This window comes from Pseudochaenichthys georgianus, chromosome 14 (assembly GCF_902827115.2).
Source record: "Pseudochaenichthys georgianus chromosome 14, fPseGeo1.2, whole genome shotgun sequence".
NCBI lineage: Eukaryota > Metazoa > Chordata > Actinopteri > Perciformes > Channichthyidae > Pseudochaenichthys > Pseudochaenichthys georgianus.
The window spans coordinates 37108215-37128338 of record NC_047516.1 but is presented as its reverse complement, the minus strand read 5'-3'; the positions used below and the strand labels follow the sequence as shown (position 1 = coordinate 37128338).

At 44.1% G+C, this 20124-nt stretch overlaps 1 protein-coding gene across 1 annotated transcript in view; it reads left to right on the top strand.

Moving 5' to 3' along the window:
• The first annotated feature begins 6 nt into the window (after positions 1 to 6).
• esama (endothelial cell adhesion molecule a) overlaps positions 7 to 20124 on the top strand; it is a 70841-nt gene continuing 50723 nt past the window's right edge. The window contains exon 1 of the mRNA XM_034099002.1: positions 7 to 295. Coding sequence (XP_033954893.1) covers positions 229 to 295 — 67 coding nt within the window. The 5' untranslated portion in view covers positions 7 to 228. The remainder of the gene's footprint in view (positions 296 to 20124) is intronic.

Below are 20124 nucleotides of genomic sequence, written 5' to 3'. Positions count from 1 at the left end.
TTACAGACCTCCAGTGTCCGCTGTGCTGATCCCACTCCACTGTCACCATCTCAGCTGGGTCAGGAGGATTCCCGCCGCTCTGTGGGACCGACCGGCTCCTCATATTTCCTCACCCCAAGTGTCCCTTACCTTCCGCGGCTGGCTCTGTGCTGGGCTCGGGGGGAGACACCTGCCAGACTGAGCCTGCGGCGGACAGAGTCACAGAGCCGGTGAAAGACACTAACAACCATGGAGCTCTCCAACACTTCCAGGAAACTTCCCCTGCTTGCACTCACCTTTCTGTGGGCGCTCTCAGGTCAGTGACAGCTCATTCCATAGCTCTCCTCGGCGTCAGAAGCACGAGACTGTATGCATTGCTGGGGGAATTGTGTTCCGTGACATTTTAGAGATAGAAATGACACAAATGACAATTTTGTAACTTCCAGGTGGACAACAAAAAGTACAGTTGTTCCATTTTAAAACGAAATGAGACAAAGATAAATAAAACATTTATTAAAATATGTTAATACCAATAAGAAGTTAAAGTCAGACTGTGCAATACAAAGATAAAATAAAATAAAGATATTTGTTTAAATATAAGAAGTCAAAGTAAAAGAATCAAAGAATTCAACACATCTGACATTTTCCTTTGGTCTATCAGCAAATGAAAGCTGAAGTCTATCTGAGTGTTTTCAGCATTGAATGCCCAAGCGTACCTATATTAATATCTCCAGACAGTTCTTTAATATGTGGGGAGTATTCCTGATGAATGGTGTTGAAATTATCTCGACATTATTCACCATGGCTTAATAACCAATGAGAGATGACATCAGGCTGTGTTTCTGGGGGTTCTGTGTGTGCCGCAGGATGAAGCTGGATTTAAAGCTGGAACACCTGTTTGTTTTTCACAGGATTTGAAACAAGTGTGTTACACATGATTATGTCTTCCAGGGAATAATCCCTTCATAGCTGCTGTAACATTGGCTCAGCCGCACTCTCTAGCAATGTATTAAACTCCTACAGTGACTCGTATATTACAGGCAGCCTACTTTCCCCTCAACTCTCTGATTAAAACATCGGGGCACAGTACGGCTGTATGAGTCTTTTGCAAATATTTTAAGGAATGAGTCGTTTTAAATGATTAAAAAAGTGTTTTCTTGAGGGGAGCATTTTACAGAAAAAGAATACTGTGGTTTTAAATCCTTGAGAGTTGAGCTTGGCTTTATGAGAAACTTGAAGTCAAATGTAGTCTCAGTCAACAGGCTGCATAACTTGAGGTCCTATAAAGCCACATGCCTGTGATCTGACCAGAAAACATCCTTAAATAGCCTCAACGGATTGCTGTGAATTCATATTCATCTGGTCTATCGTTCCTCTTTAACAGAAACTTCATTTGTCATGGACGTCCAGATTTCCGTCTCTAACATTGACTTGATGTAGACTTCTCTCACAAACTTTCCTGCGTGCATACAGATGGAAACAGTGGAGATATCCATTGGAGTTAAGCCGTTCCAGGTGAGTGTCAGTTCATTCAGCCTGTGAGACAGCAGCAGCTTCACATGTTGACTGTGTTCTAGCGCTGTTGCCAAAACACTCACATGCGCTGACACGGGCAACCCCAGGCTGCCTGTTACTCAGAGGCAGGGCTGTTACCTGCGAAATGTTCCATTTACTAACATGCTTTAGACGACTTAAGGCAGTTCAAGGACTTATTGCTATAATGTCTCCTACCTGAGGTTTAACAGCAGGCTGTGACTCATGTCAGACAGGACATCAGGACAATACAACCACAGCGCTGACCTTGACCTCAACATTTGACTGGCCATCAATCGCCCTGCAGGTGTGTCCTGAAAACACTCAGTGGTCAGACACAGGCAGGAAACAGCCATGAAAGCAGCCTGCGGCAACAGGAAGCTCCTTCAGCTCCTGGTGGAGCCTCAGAGCCGGAAGTGAGCGAACGTCCTCCAACAAACCAGGCACTTGGTGTTTCAGGCTGAAATCAGAGCGGTGGTGGAGCAGGAAGGAAGGAACAGGTCAGATGCTGACGTCAGACGAGAAAGAGCGGGATTTCCGTCAGATAACAAATAAAATGTCTTCGTGACATTTAAAATGAAGACCTTACTGAAAAAACTGACTTTAATAAACAGATTTTTTTAATTAGGATATTTAAAAGCAATAACTTTAAGTTGAACCTACTATTTTTGTTAACATAATACATTTAATTGAGGTAGTTTGACTTTCTTACCTGTATACTACGTTTTTGAGAAGATTTTTGTTCTGTATCCAGTTTGAGTAATTATTGAGTGAAATCAGCATTTGATCATAAGCGTTGGAAGTGTGAGTAACGGCTGCATGTCCTAATCCTATCCCACATGTAATGTTCTGGGGTAGTTGGTGTGCCAGACACCTGATGAGGCCCATGGGCCTTAGTGTATGATGTGCCATGTCTCTGCTGTGTGAGCGCATTCAGACCCAGAGGCCAGAGGAAGTGTGGAGGGGGTCTCAGAGACGTCATCGTAGTTTACTAAAGCTAAATGTGGTTGGCTCTATATCCCGCGTCTTTGTCATTATGTTACTAATCTCTAGTGCGTTTTATAACTATAAATAACCCCAACCCTAATGTTGGCATCTCATGTATTGCTCCTCTCTGGATGTTTATTTTTTGTTTTGATGTATTCATTTTGACGAAACGGGAACAGTCGCTCCAAACAGAGGAGCTGCCACGTATACGTCGATCTAAGTTTGATTCTACTGGGGTCATGTACACACCTTAACCTAATTATATGTCTTAATTAAAACCATATTCAGAGGATTAATGCCGTCACTAAAGGATGTGGAGCAGCGCAGTATTAGCTGCATATTTAAATTCCTGCTTTGACCTTTACAAATCAAGTTAAGGCTATTTATCAGAGGTTTGCTCCAAATTCACACTTACCGCTATTTTGAAGTGCACACACACACATGCGTATTGACATGTCTGAGAGAGGCTGTGAGAAACATACAGCAGCTTGTTACTGTACTTAGATATGTGTTGAGCTGTTGTTGCCGCACTGAACAAATAGATTCCTTGACTTAATGTATTTAAGTTTCACATAAATGTATTACGGTTAGTTGAAAGTATATAATATAAAAAAAATAAAGTTGAACCTAACGTTTTTTATTTAAACTTAATATGATTGTTTTCAAGTAACCTAATACAGTTATGTGAAATCTGTTGACTTTATACATTTACACATGAATTAAAGTCAACGTTCAGTGTTTTCAGTGCATTTCAAGCTGAATCATTTGGACTGTTGTTGAGACAAACACGATTCTGCCGACTTGGGCTGCAGGAATCTGGGATGTGCAGATTTTAAAGTCTTGACCCGTAGACTGTTTAAAACATGGAGCTTGTCTACGTGACCCCATCTCCTCAGTCCTGACTCCGCCTAACTCCCGGCTGGACAACAAGTGGGCCAATAGGTGGAGCTGAGGCGGGCAGGGTGACGCAACAGCAGACATGAGGGACCCACCTTCCAATCATAACGGCCTCACCCTAATGATGCACAACTTTGAGCCTTATGATCATTTGTGGTAAGAAAAATCACTGCTCTGTACAGTTTCCACAGATAGGGAAATGAGCTATAGAGGTGTGTGTGTGTGTGTGTGTGTGTGCGCGCACGTGTGTGTGTGTGTGTGTGTGTGCGTGCGTGTGTGTGCGTGTGCGTGTCTAACAATGCATGTCCACGAGCACACACGTGTTGCAGCTTATCGGAGGCCAGTTGCTGGTGGCTCTGCGTGTAAGCCATGCCTCATCTTCTGTACCGTTACTCTTCTATTCTGAACACACCGGCTGGCAAAAGAACATCTTCATTCTTTTTCCAGGTGTGTCCCACAATGGACTTAACTTATTTAACAAGGTCAAACCATAAAAGCTTCAAAGGCTCCATTGGGACGGGATGGGGTTGGGGTTGGGGGGGGGTAGAAATCTGTGCTGCCACTGCTGATTTTCGGTGGCGATTCTCAGTGATTCGGAGTAGAGGGCTGAAAGCGTTATTTTTAGTATTGTTTTAACACGGGCCATTTGGGGCCCTGATGCCCCCCCCATGCCTTAAAGCTTATCATTCTCACACTCTATATATGACAATATGACCACATTGGTTTGTTTCTGGTTTCACTCCCTATTGTTACCCTGACGACACTTATATCCCGAAATATAAAATATGTCCCCTGAGACTGGCAAAGGGAGGGCCATGGAACGCAGTTTGCCCAACCTACGACTATTGCCTTATCTCTAATTGCCTATTTCTTAGAATAATACCAAGTGGATGTGCACAAAGCCCCTTTCCACTTCAGCCGGGATTACAGCGGCCTGATGTGTTCCCAGCAACTGGTGCAATTTTGATTTGATGAAGGAGATTGAGGGATTTATCAGTTCCTACGTAATGACACAGAAATACACCAGTGTACTTTCCTCCCCAGCGAGGCAGTTTGCTGTCCAATCGTCAGTGCGTGTAAATGGGCCTCTTGTAATCCCATGAACATCCACTGGCCCTGCAGGGCCCAGGAGAACGAGAACCTGCAGGAGGGCAGTGCGGGTCCAACATCACAGCAATGGATAAAGGTCCAGAGCGAACAATACAACATGTTTCTCCATTTTTTTAAATACAATTCTTTGAAACAATACATTTATATGTGACATCACGTTTCATTTAGCTGTTACTTTGATCCAATGCCATCCATGAAGATACAAACTCATAAGAGTCCTGCAGCTACATCAGCTCAGTGTCGAGCTGGGCCTGTTCTGTTATGAGGGGGCATATTTAATGACGAGACGAAGAGAGTGATCGAGATTTCAAATGTTTAGTACAATATGAAGTTATAGTGCACAGAAACCCGTACATTTTGATTTGTATTCGTCCCGCTCATGGTACGCAAAACCAAATGTACAATAATTGCCAACAAAACATGACTCTACCGAAACCCCATTGAGCGAAAAGGAGCAGAGAGAGGAATAAGATCGTATGTGACCGGCCCCTTTCTGAAACTAAATGAATACAAATAGCATTAACAGCATTGTGATGTGTTGCAGCAACAGTAACAACATTGAAATGATACTATTGAAAACAAAACACATTCCTGTTCAATCCGGCTCAACTGACAGCACAGTATTTGCTTCAACACTATCATACCCTCTTCTTCCGGCCCCCCCCCCCCCCCTCCCCCCACAGAAGCAGTGCGAGCAGTCACTTCAAACAGAGCCACCATGTACGTCTTTACGTCATCTTAGTTTCTGATTGGGGTGGGGGTCGTGTAAACACCTTAATCTAATATAATACCTTAAAGTCATAATTACAGGATTAATGCTATGATTAAAGGATGTGGAGCAGCGTATTTAAAAAGCTGCTTTGACCTCCAAAGATCAAGTTCAGGCCGACTATTAGAGGGTCGCTCACATTCACAGACTATTTTTAAATATACACACACGTGCATATTTAAATGCGTATCCTCACAGCGAGAGCCGCCATTAGATGAGGAGGAGCCGTGTCTCTCAGCTGTGGGTTGTCCCCTGCTCTCTCCGATGTCCCTGCTCCATGCGTGGACGCAGGAGGAAGACGGCCTCCTCGCAGGGGTCATGAGAAAGCCTCTGGGCGACTTTCCCAACACTGGGCCCTGGCCTGGGGACTGTTAAAGGCACAGACACATGTTTACATCTTCCTCTTCCCTCTTTCTCTCTGTCGGCCCCTCCCCTCAAAGAGAAACCCAACAGATATGGGCAGCGCGGCTGTTGTTCCTACCCATTGATTGATGCCTGGTGAGTTGATAGAAATCTCCAGTGTACAGTAAAACATGCTTTTGTGTATTGTTTTGCGTAGGGGTTACATAAACAGAGTGATTACCAGCTGATGTTTGCTTGAAGCAGAAAATAGTTTTCCTCAACAAGTCATTATGGTTAATATATAAATACATGCATAGTATAGTATAGAAGACATCATGGTTTCTGTAGGGTTTGCCCTAAGTCATAATAAAGGCATGTGCTGCTGGATTACACCCACATGACAGCGTGAGCCCCATGCGTCTTAATGCAGGGGTTGCTGTGTGCGGCTGGAGCCAGGCTTTAAGTCCACTGTAATGACTGTTTACAGCCAATAGAGCCGCAGGGAGATTATCAGCTGCTTTTCACACCGCCGCGTTCTCTCTCTCTTCACGTCAGACTGCTGATGTCAAACAAATGGTTACCTGGAATACAGACTGATAATAGGTCCCTGACTTGCTACTCACTACATCCCATAATATACTGTAGGATAAAGATAAAGGTGACATCAGGATGTTGGTTTGCTAGTCCTTAACACATGTGGTCCACAGCAGATCAGTGGAGCAGAGGAAGCAAGAGGAATGACAGCACTGCTGTCTTTAGTCATTGTGAGCATACTAAACAACATGACTCATTACATGTGCGAGCCAACAACTACGTACATGGCGTTTGGGTAAAACAAGCCGAGTTATACTCAAGAACTGCACGGTCTGACACTGGCATGCAATGAACACAAAAGTATTTCATTTTGGTCCAATAAAAGTGAAGTAAAAAGTATTGATTGCATATTATCTGTGACAAATACCAATAGAACAGTGCTTCTCAAAGTGTGGTCCGCGGACCACTGGTGGTCCGTGAGCGCCCCCTAGTGGTCCGTGAGTATATTGGTAACATTTCACAAGTTTTCCGCACTCTCGCAGGAATATCTCCGCAATGGAGAGAGCTTAAGTTTCACTTTTGATTGCATGATATAGCCCAGATAAACACCTTCATCACACATGTGGCCACTTGTTTGTAGCATTTTCATGCGATTTGTAAAAAACTATGTGTTTTTGGATATTTGTGGAGTTAGGTGGTCCGCGAGTGTTTTTTTATTGGTTAAGTGTCCTTGGTATGAAAAAGTTTGAGAAACACAGCAATAGAATGATACCTTTTCTAATTGGTGTTCTGTTGAACTGTCAGGTAGCAACCGCACGTTTATTGTTCTACTTAGTAGCCATACATTTTTTTTCAATTTTCAACAAAGACAACACATTCATGTACATTTAATGACATTCACCTGACATGCATAACATCTATTTAGCACAGGGTTTTGTTTAATGTGATTTATTCTGATCTCATTTTGACACTGGTCAAAAATGAGCTTTACAAGATTGAAACATAGTTACAGGGTTCATGTATTTTGAAATAAAAGCTTTGTTTACCATATAACCTATATCCTCAGAAAGAGGGTGGAATATTCACTCTTTGTTGTGTACGTTTCAGTTGAAGAGCCGTGTCTGATATCTAATGGGTTTTGAAAGGGTCTCCTAAGGTCGAGTTTTGTAGAATCGTACCCAGCCACGGGGTCCACAGTTACTAAAGCCGGGGCTGGAGGAGCCCTGGTGTGGCTGAAGGCCTCCCAGCATCAGGCCCCCAGTCAGCTGAGATGCTGCTTCTGGTGCCACTGACAGATGTTGCAGGCTGAGGTCAACAACAAGCGCAGCCACATGTCCTTCTAAACCTGTCCTTCTGAAAAAAAGTGAATAAAGCTGCTGACAGACGGGAATTGAGGGCATGAGCTTAGACAAGATAGGCTATGCTAAATGATTCTTACTTGGAGGTATTTAGGTGGGGTGGGTTAGAGTCTGATTTCTTAACGACTGCAGGGACATAATCCTGGTTGTCTTCTTTCAGTGTTTGGGCAGCTGATAATCCCACTCTGTAAACATGTATCCTGCTGCATTGTTGTTCTCCATGTCCACTCCTGCTTTCTTAAAGGAGCTGTTCCATCTGATCTTTGAGATATCATGGACTTAATCATAATTAGTGATAGCCGTTTGTCGTTTTAGCTGGCGCTGCCCGCTGCTGAGCGGCTTAAGTGAGAGGGGGCTGAAGGTTCTGTACGCTGGTGTTTGCAATGAGAGAAAGAGACGCATGCAGTCTTTCATAACCGATTTGGTACCATCTGAGCTTATTGTATTTTACCACTGTGGATGTTTTGATTTGTCATTTTTCACAATTGCACACCGATGAGGTGAATAGCACTCAGCGGAGAGCATACGGATCAGATTTATTTATTCACAAGCTGCGCAGTGCTGATATTTAGCATCTACTCAGAACATCTGTGCTGATGCATTTTTCATGAAGCTTAATACCTAATTGCATCTTTCATAAAACATTTGAAGTACTTTTTATTAGTTAGTTAGTTTCAACAAAGTAACCGATGTGAGGAGATGATAGATGTAAGCCTGGTTGGCGCGTCTCACAACTATATAGTGTATTGCTTCATGGATGCCACGCTCAGAGCCATGTAGTTCTTCTGGCACCTGAGTGTTGAAATACAATGTCTGTGACATTAGCAAAAGTGTAATTCCAGTGACCAAATGAAATCCATACAGAGTAATCATGTATGAGACGACACTGGCAGCGAGCAGCTATGTGGAAAAAGTCATTATAGTCACACTATTAGGCAGGGGTCTTCAGGGCATCAGAGCTGTTTCCTCAGTGAGGCAGAACGAGGGAAGAAGACACAAGTGAGGTTTATGCCTTCGAGACGCTGCTGAGGGAGAAATCCCTCCCTGATGCTGATATCTTTCATTAGCACCATGGCCTGCGCTCTCAGGAGGGATGTTTGATGGAGTGTTGAAACTCTATTTTAGGGGGCTTTGCAGCTTAGGAGGTCCAATCGGAAGGTCAGTGGTTCCATCTCCAAGCCCCCGCAGTCAACATGTGGTAGTGTCCTTAGGCAACACACTGAACCCCAAATTGCTCCCTATGGCATGGGCAACGGTGTGTGAATGTTAGCTTCCCTCAGAAGGCACCTTGTCTGGCTGCCTCTGCCTCTGTGTGAATGGGTGAATATTGAAAGTCACAAAGAATGGAATAGCGCCATAACAAATACAGTCCTTTTACCATTTCACCTGACTCTACTAAATCCTCCCTGGAATACTTGGTGATGTTCTACATTGAGTCATTGACCACAAGAAAATAAACCACAAAGAATAACAGCGGGTTCCTTGTATTTAGATTTTAATATTACTATCACCAATAATATTATTGTACACATTACATTACATTTAGCTGACACTTTATTCAAAGCGACTTACCATGTGCAATACACCTTAAAGAGCCTGTGACAGCATCCCAACAACTGGTGTGCAATGAAATATTGGGCTACTAGTAATCTCGAACCGTCAGTTTAAAAAAGAAAAAGCGATACCGTTCCGTTAAATATCAATAATTTCGAACATCGCAGGGAAATTCCTTCGACTCATTTTGAAGTTTTGGGGGAAGCCGGAAGTGACGTCAATGCGGGAACGCTTCACTGTGCGGCGAGAGAGCCAAACACGGACAAAGTGTGTTGTCATGCGTAGAAATGGTGAATTACTGAGATTAGGCACGTTAATAACGCTGTAATGAAGTTGACTACAGTATATTCATATTTGTCAGTGCTTTCATGTCAATTCGGCGACATAAACATAAATGATCGTGGTGAAGATGATGATTACATTAGGATTAAAAATCGGTAGTGAGAGCTGCTGAATTTCCTCTCGTAGGATGTGATATAAAAACAAATCGATTATTTTTGTAGTTGTAAACTCAAGTGGATGAAACTACATTTATTAGTGCTTTCATGTCAATTCGGCGAACATATGATACATTAAATGATCGTGAGGATGATGATTAAAAATCGTTTGTTTGAGCCGGTCTGCATTTCCTGATGAGAAAACAAACCGATGCTTTTTGTAGTTGTAGTACACCAACAACATGGATTAAACATGTGTTTTTTTTACCACAATGTTGGGAAATTAAAGGATAAAATGCACGGATTATTATTATTATTATTCCCACTTCGATCGGGACACTAGGTCCACCGTTTCCCCGCAGCGAGGCTCCCCCCGTTGACAGTTTACGTGGGCTGGGTGCAGTGGCGGACTGGCCATCGGGACGAATCCCGATGGGCCGGTACCGAAGTGGGCCGGTCGGATAAGTCACTAGCACATCCCCCATAGGCGGCGCGTGAGGCTCAGGTTTGAGAAGGCTAAATCACTTTTTTTACCTGATGCTGCCCGCCTCCGGCGTCTATAGAAAAGAGATCCACTCAGTGTGCGGAGTTTAAATCTCTCAAGTCATATTACAGGATAAAGGAAATACAGTTTAAACTGCCGTATGCAGAGAAGACGCCGACGTGTCGCACTTATCATTCATATCACATCATCAATCAGATCATCGATCATATAATATCATAATATATCATATATCTCCTTATCTGAGTCAGCTTCTCCAGCCTCATCTGGCCGTGCAACACTCACAGTGTCACAGACTGGATGCAGAAGTATTATTTAACACATTATGTTGACGAAACACTCGAGACAAATGTAATTAAAGTCAGATCCACTCGTGTCTTAGACGTGAACGCGCTCTCAGCTGGAGAGAGAAACCCTGGCTTGATTTACCGAGTTGATAACCAGCGTCGTAGGACCGCTTAGCGAGATCTCGTTTGTTAGTTTGTTGTTGTTAGTTTGTTTGTTACTCAAACATATCCAGGGTCTGTTGAACTGGCTTCGTAGTACAGGGCACAGGTGGTGAGCAGCGCTGAGGTCAAAGACACAGACATTATACATTATATTTGTATTTTACCAGGATGCAGTGACACAAATATTTACATATTTACATTTACTATCTACAGCACCCGCCGCCCCTGACATCCCCACTCCCCCCGTTGACAGCTTACTAGCGGTACCGAAGTGGGCCGGTCGAGAGTCCCGGGATGATTTGTAGTCCCAGTCCCACTGGCTACATGACCGTATGATCGCCCATATTGACGCACCTCATTCCTAAACTTAGAAGATACAACATAAACCGATCCTTCAGCCTCATATGAGCTCTCAGACACGTTCAACATGAACCTGTCATCGCTGTCGGAGCTTGCTGCTGTGTGCGCCGTCGTGCGTTTACATCTGACTGTATATATATAAAGGTTTACATGCAGAAGCTGGGATCCTGGACGGTGCAGCTGGAGCGCTGTGCCCGCAATGACGTCACCCATCATTTGGCGGGACTTGAAGAATCCGCGAGAAGATCCAGAAAAATGTCAACATTGAAGGATTAATGGTTATCAAAGTACAAATATCCAAAATCAGTTCAGTAACGGTTTTCAAGGAGACAATATGTACTCAAATTGATGGGTTTGGATGATGGGGGAAAACCGTGTCACAGGCTCTTTAAGGATATAAACTCAAAGCAACGAGAACAATGCTGATATATTCACTTGTGTTCTGGTACATCAGTTTCAAATGGGCTCAGCTCTTCAAGTGCAGATCCTTCCACCACTTGGGAGGCAGGATATCAACCAGGTGTGTTTCCCCTGATTGTTACCTTGGTCCCACTCGCAGTGAGCTGATTGGCTGATGTGTGTATGTATGTTGTGAGTGTATCTCAGTCTGTGAGAAGCAGGGCTCTGAGTGTGTGACTCTCTTAAGGTCACTTTGATCAGAGGCCTGTGAAGAGGGGAGTGAACCAGAGTTCTACCCCCTTCTCACACTGTGGATGACGCACAGCGTTAATCGAGCACACCCCTACAACCATTTGTACAGTTCTTTGCATCACTGTGCTGACAATAGAAGCAGACGTGCACTCGGGAGGATGTCTGCCGTGCAGTGCCATCAGTTAGTGTCAGAACGTCTGAGATGTGCCCTAATGCTCAGAAGGCATACATTTGAAGGATTAGTCAAATTAAGATCTATTGCAAGCATTCAATATGTCTACATTTCACTCTAGAGAGAAGCTTCAGGCATAAGTGCAAATATATTTGAGAAATAGTTTGACGTTCTGCTAAATACACATCGTTGTTTTCCTTGACAAAACATCATTAAACATGAGCATAGAAGTTGTTTATAAAAAATGAATATAAAGACACTCAAATATGTGGGCATAATTCTCTTCTGACGCTTTGTGGCAGTGTTCCTGCACAAGGACATCCATCTCCCCTGGGTAGAAAGTCTGGCTTCTTCTCTCCATCACCACATCTCCAGAAGAGCATGGCCCTCGAGGAGCACACTGGACTACAAGTCGGTTTACTGTCATCGGTCATCAATAGCCTAATCACATACGAGCTTTACGGAACACATTCTGTAGTCCACTTCCAAATGCAGCAAAGGTCCTTCAACGACCTTCATGTGGCGCGCCGTTAGCTGCAGAACATAGGCCACCCGGAAGTTAGCGTCCAAGCACTCCCTCAACTAAACGCAACAGGATTTTCCATTGGATTTTGGAATGTATAAATAATCTCTGAACATGTATGATAGTTACATGTGTTGTCCAGCAGGATAATCTCCACATATTAACAGCACTTTTATAAAAGTTGCAATTGCAGAAGTAAAAGGCTAACGTAAGGCTATACAGGAACTACAGCACGGTCACATGACGACACGTCAACACCGCTAAGCTAAAGGTGGCTAATGTTCTTTCGTCTCTTTTAGACACTTGTTAGCAACTGCTGATTTTGAGACACATAGAAGCTTCAGAAATGCACCAGTGGGGTATTCACTGACATATTGCATGTTCCAGACCTTTCATCCTGGCATCTAGTACAAAACTCTCTAATACGGTTAGGAAGCCCAGAAGTGGTAAACTCATGTCCGGGTTGAGCACTCATTCCTGCACGCCTCTATTAGGTCAGTCCCACGGTCCCATCTGCATTATCAATGACTGGACCAATCATCCAGCCGCTTCAACATCACACCTTAGATAGTAGTAGAAAAGAGAGAGTCAGTGTCTCTCGATAACCGGCCAGACACCGCACACACCACGTCTCAGAGCTCATCCCACATGATGTGAGATCTGACTGAAGCATTTCATAAAGGACGCACATCCTTTGCCCAACCGGAGAGGTAGCATTATTTCACTGTCTTGTGTCTGTGGTCTTCCAGAGAGCAAGCCCTGCTGTCACCTCAGCACTGACTGCATTAACCCCCCCCTCCCCGCACGAATAACATCACATGTGTTACTGTTTATTCTTTAAGAGATACAGATCTGTTGAGAATCTCCTTTTCCGTCCCTCTTCTCTGCTCACAAACATCTCTCTGTGTCGTTCATCAACAATATTACATCTCCTCCTCCTCCTCCTCCTCCTCCTCCTCCTCCTCCTCCTCCTCCTCCTCCTCCTCCTCCTCCTCCTCCTCCTCCTCCTCCTCCTCCTCCTCCTCCTCCTCCTCCTCCTCCTCCCATCTCTCCTGAGGGTTACAGCTCCAGCATCTCATCAGCATCAGAGTGTAGGGTCAGCCAGCAGGGTTAGCAGAGGGGCTTTGTACGTGTGTGTGTGTGTGTGTGTGTGTGTGTGTGTGTGTGTGTGTGTGTGTGTAGCCTTTCCCCCTCAGCCCTTAATACTTCATTGCCAGTTCAGATCCTCTCTCCCTCCATCTCTCCTCTCCCTCTGTGGGAGGTGTGTGCAATTATAAGCTCTTATCTATTTTTCTGTCACACACAACTACACTTGTGGAGAGCTTAGTTAATGTCATCATCTCTGATAATAGCTCAGAGGTTCAGCCCCCCCACCCCTATTTCCCCATCTTCCCCACGCTCCAGCACATATCATTTAATTGCTATGTATTGAAAACATCTCCCACACTGCGCACCCCCCCTGGCGGACACCCCTCTCCCACAGACAGGTATGTTTCAATGTGCTGTAACACAGGGATCCCTGCCAGCAGGTTCATCGTTGGATTTCTCTTTCTCCATGTTCAGTCCATGTGACAGCAGCCCTCAGAGGAAGCATGTGTGCCGTCGTCAGATGGAGTGCTTTCTGTCTATCAGCCACACACACCACTGTCTTAACACCGCTTTCCACAACAAGCCCTACAAATGAAACCATTGGTCTGTTCCAAAGAAAACGTTACACGTCAGTGAACTTTAATGCAAACTAATTATAATGTGACAATGATATGTTTAAGGTTTGGGTACACGCTGTTTACAAGGTGGGCAAAGTGACATTGCTCTGTGTTCAGTTTCTCTTTGTAGGTGTTTTAGGCTCAAAAACAACACAGAAGTTATACTGGTTGTGTTCAGGCCACCAGAAAGTGAGCCGGACGTTGAAGCAAATCTGCATAGTGGCCAATCGACGGCATTACAACTTCTGTGTCAGTCCGTCAGTCATCAGCCCATCTTTTCTGTTAATGAAATCAACTGCCCAGTAGGAACACTTGTATAGCCGTATCTAAATCATTATGGTCACAACATTTTAAAATGCATTAAAAGCCGAATCAAGTTATTTCCCTCCCCATTCATCTGACTGAGCCGAGATCGGCTGTGATGCTGCGGACTGGAGGCGGGGCTTAAGCAAAACGCAAGCGTGCATGTTCTATGTTCCCAGATACTGGTACGTTTGTAGTGAGTCAAGCCACGTGAGCCCACCCCCCCACCTCTGCTCCATAGTCATATCAATCATTGCTACAGACACTAGAAGTCTTTGTCACTTGAGCACTTGCTGAAGGAGGACCCCTCCTGTTTCGCAGGCTCTTCACCACTAGCTGTAAACACCTTCTCAAAGCTTCCGCTGCTCAGGTCCAGCTGTCCTCGCATGGAACTATTGTCAATTGTGAAAGTCACTAAGGATCTGTGGCCCAAAGAAAAGGCTGGGCCCGTTTCCTTGAATGTCTGACGCAAGCTCTGTTTTCTGGCTCTGGAGCCAAAAACAATGGTGATAGTGGCTGAAGTGTAGCAAGACAGGAAAGTTCTAACATTCTAACTTAGATACAATGCTGTTCTTGAATGCTACCCTCACCCTAAATGTAACATTGCCTTTGTTGTGTCCCCTCTATGACAGAAAACACACATTACACCTCCATTCCTTCCTCTTCTCATGTGTGTATGCACAGCACCAGACTGTACTCTGAACTACAGTAGAGCTGAGGCACAGAAAGCCCCCATAATCTCCCCTCACACGTGTTTGAAGAGGTGGAAGTCTCTCATCTGAATGCTAAACAGGATCCACAAGGATTAGGTCTTGGTTTGAGGCAGTGTAGCTTATTGCTGACTCTGTTTCAGGACCGGGAATTTGGAAAAGATAGCCACTTTAACAACAAAGCGACAGATTTCTCTCATGTGGCACTCAGAGTCTCGCTAAGCCACTCCGATAAAGCTTCTTTTTCCTCTCTTTTGAAAGCACCAACAGACCCAAAGCCCTTCGGTTGAGTATCATCATTGATGTGTTGAGTGTTCATTAGTAACTGCTCATTATGTTCACTGATTTCCCGAGGCCAACCATCCGTGAGAGTCCATTAACCCCGGACATTTAGAATAATTAGGCAAAGTGCAGATATTTTTACTCTGGATTGTTTGTGTGGATATACTGTATATAAAACGCCCTGAAGGAAATTAGTAAGAACGTGGACCTTTTGGCTCTCTATTTCTGTATTCCCGGGGAACTTTAATTGCTATACTCTGAATAACTGAAACGTTGACTTGAATTAAATGTATTATGTCAACACATTTCACATAGCTGTATGAGGTTAGTTGAAAGCAATTATATTTCTGTAAGTTGAATATATCATTTTTTATTCAAACATAATTGTATTGCTTCCAACTAACCTAATACAGTTATGTTAAATCTGTTAACAACATAATACATTTAGTCAATGTTTCAATTTCCTCAGTGTAGGCAGCGGTCCAGATGTGAGTGAAAGAAAAGCGTATTGAAGGAGACAAACATTGGTGGTGGGGTCATGCTAGGAAGGATCCTCCACGCCTTCATACATGGCACAAAGGCCTTATTGCATGTCTTCCTCGTGTTGTCATATGGAATGAAAATCCTCATTTAGAGTGTTTTTCACGTTTTCCATCCCTCTCGGAGCCCCTGCGAGGCGCCGACTTCATTCTCTCGTACTCTTGTCGTTTCCAGGATTCTCCGTCAACTCCCCCGATGGGAAAACTTTAATCATGATGGCAGATCCATATATCTCCACCTCCATCCCTCCGCGTGCTCACAAGCACACTCGCTCATTCATTTCTATACTCACCCTCTGGGAAGGCAAACCTCGTCTGATCCGTAATCGCTCTCTTGAGTGCGCCCCCCCCCACGCACCTCCACCGCATAACCGTCATCAGGAAAGTAACTTTACAGATTCCGTTTAATAACAGCAACGGCATGCACGGAGCCCCCAGAGGAATACGAGCTCCTGTCTCATCTCGCCTCCTGATACTACCGGCTGTCAGTGTGCGAGACGTCTCACAGCGGGGAGCGGGAGAACCATCAGACCCCCCCTCAACCGCCTATGCACTCATCTGTCTTTTACCTCCCCCCCTTGTTAAGAATAGACCCAAGCTGTCAAGTGCCAACCACAATTTGGTTCTCTCTCTCCCCCACCCATTCCCTCCGTTACTCACTTTCTTCATATTCATAATTCCCTGGCTGAGATAGACTCCTCTGGTCATTACAAGTCATTTTCAATCTTCCTATCCGTTTCTCAATCACTGCTGGTGTTAGCTTGTCAAGGCAGTGTGCACAAACACGAAAAATACACTTTTAAAAGCAACATCTCTGACCCCGAATATATGTACAAGATATATATATATATATACATATACAAGGCAACATAAGCCACTAAAAAAGCTTCAGAAGTCAGTGCTGTGGTCCAAAGTTGTGGAGCTGAAAGCATGATGTAATTTGTTCACCTTCTTGGTAAAAACAATATTGTGCTCTTCGGGAAGTTTCCTGCTAGTATTGCAAATGTGCCTTTGCTGAAACCAGTCTGAAGGTATTTGGTGTTTTTATGTGAACCTTAACCCCTAGTTTCCACCGGGTCCGTCTGCGGCGCGTTACGGCTGCGCCGCGGTTTTGGTCCGGCTTCCTCCGGCGTCATACCCTACCGGGCGCGTTTCACAAGTATTTCAGAAGCATTTCAGAAGCATTAGGAAGCGGAGCGTCGTGCATGCCGGCTCGCAGTTCTTGTTGAGTTGGGCATATTTCCTGGACATTTGTACTTCTACAAGAAAGTAAGTAGGCTACGTAGTTAAATGGTTTATTTTTGTGTCTGTTTAAATCGTGTTTATTGTTGTTATTTCCTATTTTGTTGTGTTGTAGACTGCAGACATAATTAATAATAATTGTAATAGTCCAGTTAAAAACAACATGAATCAAAGATGGGTTGCCGTATTTTAGTTGTAAAAAAAAAGCATTCATCATCATAATTATTACACACAGTGCCTGTAAACCGAAGGAGAACGCTGGCCTTTATTCTCCTACTGGAAAGACTACAGAGGAGGGATGGGGGGAGGAGAAGGAACCGGTTTTGGGGGGTGGGCCGGATGCTGTCACCGTTCCGACATTACCTTACGGCTGCGTCGTGTCGAAAAATAGACTTCAATCCTATTTCGAGCGGAGCTCAGCGGCGAGGCGCTTCTGGGACGCTTCTGAGCGTCTGGTGGAATAGCACCCTTTGACTAGAGTGGCCGGGATCCTTGCGGACGCCGCGGCACAGCCGCAACGCGCCCGTAACGCGCCGCAGACGGACCCAGTGGAAACTAGGGGTAACTCACCTCAAATATAAACTCATCATCATCAGTGGATGCACAGCACGTGTACCATGAACTTTAATGACCTTAGTAAATGTGCTAAACTTGAAAAAGACAGGGATGAATACAAATGGGGGCATGGCAGGATAAACAAGCAAGCACAAATAAGACAACAACTGTGGATCTGCTGGCGTAGGGGGTGTACTAGCGAGGGTCCGAGGCAGTATATTGTGTACGGTTTTGTGTTTTTTAAGAAGGAAACAAATAAAGAAATATACAATAGATCATCAATGAAAATACTTTAAAGAGGTTCATTTGTCTTATCTTCAGCTTCAGTTTGTATATTTCATTGAGAGTGTTTCTCCTCTGAAATACAAAGCTGACAGTCAGAGTCAGGAAGGAGTGTCTGCTGCCTTCACAAGGACACGCAGTGATTACTGGTGTCCTTCATCACACTTTCTGTGTTTCCATTTCACTTCAGAACAGAAGTTATGTGATCAGTTACTGCTCCAAGCCAAATGCATCATGGGTGATAAGACTGAGACCTCTGTGTAGTCCTTGTGTACACACATACACACTTAGAGGCTCACAAACACACAGAGAATGTAAATGTTTGATTGTTATCACTCATGGATGGCTCATTCATCGTCCCTTCAGTGTGTGAGGAATGGGCTCAGTCAATAGGGAGTGCATGTGTGTGTCTGCATGTCTAGACAGATGAGTGTGAGTGATATTTACCTGAGTGTTGTAATAAAAACATTTTGAAGCAGTTTCTTTGTCATTTCCATGCTATATTCTGCTAGCTTAATCAAGGACATTGCAGAATGTGCAGGACATCCATATTCAAGGGCACAAAGGGTCCATTGAATGAAAATCACCAACTACTTATGCAGCGGTTGCATATTTATGGTATTACTTATATAATAAGTTACAAATAACTCTAAATATGTAAAAACATTTTGAATAAATGTTGGGTTGAGTCATATAATTGGGAAAACAATTTCACAAAAGAAGCCGTTGACTAAATGAGAGTGGAGTGCCACTGAGTGCACTCAGCTTGATTTGTCCCGGCCCTGGTAAAGGTCAACCAGAGCTGGGTTCTGTTCTGGGTCTCTCAATCAGAAGCACCCAAACAGCCGTTAGCAGAAAGGCTACCAAAGCAAGCTCATCAATAGTGCCATGAGTGCTGTGAACGCTAGCACGAGCTGAGTCAATGTCACATCTGTGTGTTCTGAAGTAACTCAAAAGGTTCATCCAGATGTAATGAAGTGGTTAACTGAGATACCTACCAGTCAGTGTGTTACCTACTGTACATGTGTTGTGGAGACTTTCCCTCGTCAACAAGCTGGGGATGTACTAGTAGTAGGCTAATAATAATAATAATACAACTGGTCCGATGCAAACAGAGTCGTCTTGTTGGTTCTTTATTTGAAGCACTTCAAAGGTACATGTCTCACAGAGTACGGAGTAGTCTCCAGGAGTCTACCCAGAGGGAAATGTGTGTGTGTGTGTGTGTGTGTGTGTGTGTGTGTGTGTGTGTGTGTGTGTGTGTGTGTGTTGGATAGAGGACTTTGGCGGTCTTCCTGTAACTGTTGCCGTGCAGACAAAGAGAGATAACACTTTCTGTTGACTGGTATCTTGCAATGCTCTTTTGAGGAACACTACACTGTACTGTTCACATGTGACCTTGGCAGGAAGCATCAGGGTGAACAACAAGTCGAGCAATGACAACTGAGTTACTGAGTACACTTTTCATCATATAAGCGTTGCATTTGGTTTTACCATATAAAGTAATATAAGAAATGACCACGACACATGTCAGGAGGTTCTGAAGACAGGAGCACCTGCAAGAAGCTAATCATCTATCCTGTAAACGGGCAGCAGCAACACATATCTTAGACACGGGAAATGAGCCTTCATCCAGGCTTGCTTCAAAGCCACCAGACGCTTTGACCACATGTCAGTTTTACCTCACATCATTTGGGAGTTGATAGTCTACTGCCGCCTTATCGATGATACGGCCCGGCTCATCGGCTGCAACAAAGATGGGAGACCAGACAAGTTGAGTGTAACAAAAAGCGTATTTATTTACGATATAACAAAAACCAAAGGACTTCAAAGAAACCTAAGCAAACGTGGAAGTCAGTTATCAGTAATGATTTGGTGTCTGGGTGTGTATAACAATCGATGAGTTAGTTGGTGACATTGTGGTACTTTTGGATACAAACTTACAAAGTAGTACCCCATTCTGCTCCTCAAAACTGGGAGCATGTCTCTGCTCTTAGAAGGGATTGGGACAATAGCATTATGTGTCTAAACTGCAGTGATGATTTACGATATGGAGGAATATAAAACATTTTTTACGAGGATTTACCTGGTCCTTTGCAAGAACCAAACTAAATAATTGTTTTGAGTCTGGAGAGTAGATTTGATGACGTTTCTCTGTTCCAACACAACACTTAGTTCAAGTTGATATTTTGCCTTAAACAAGTGTTGCACCTCGAAGGTGCAACACTTGGAAACCACAGAATACTAGGAAAGAAATCAAGAAGTAATGGACCCGCCCTTTAACACGCACTCAGTGACAGCCCAGGGATGTGCACACTGAGATGGACCGTGACACCCAATACTTTAGGAAA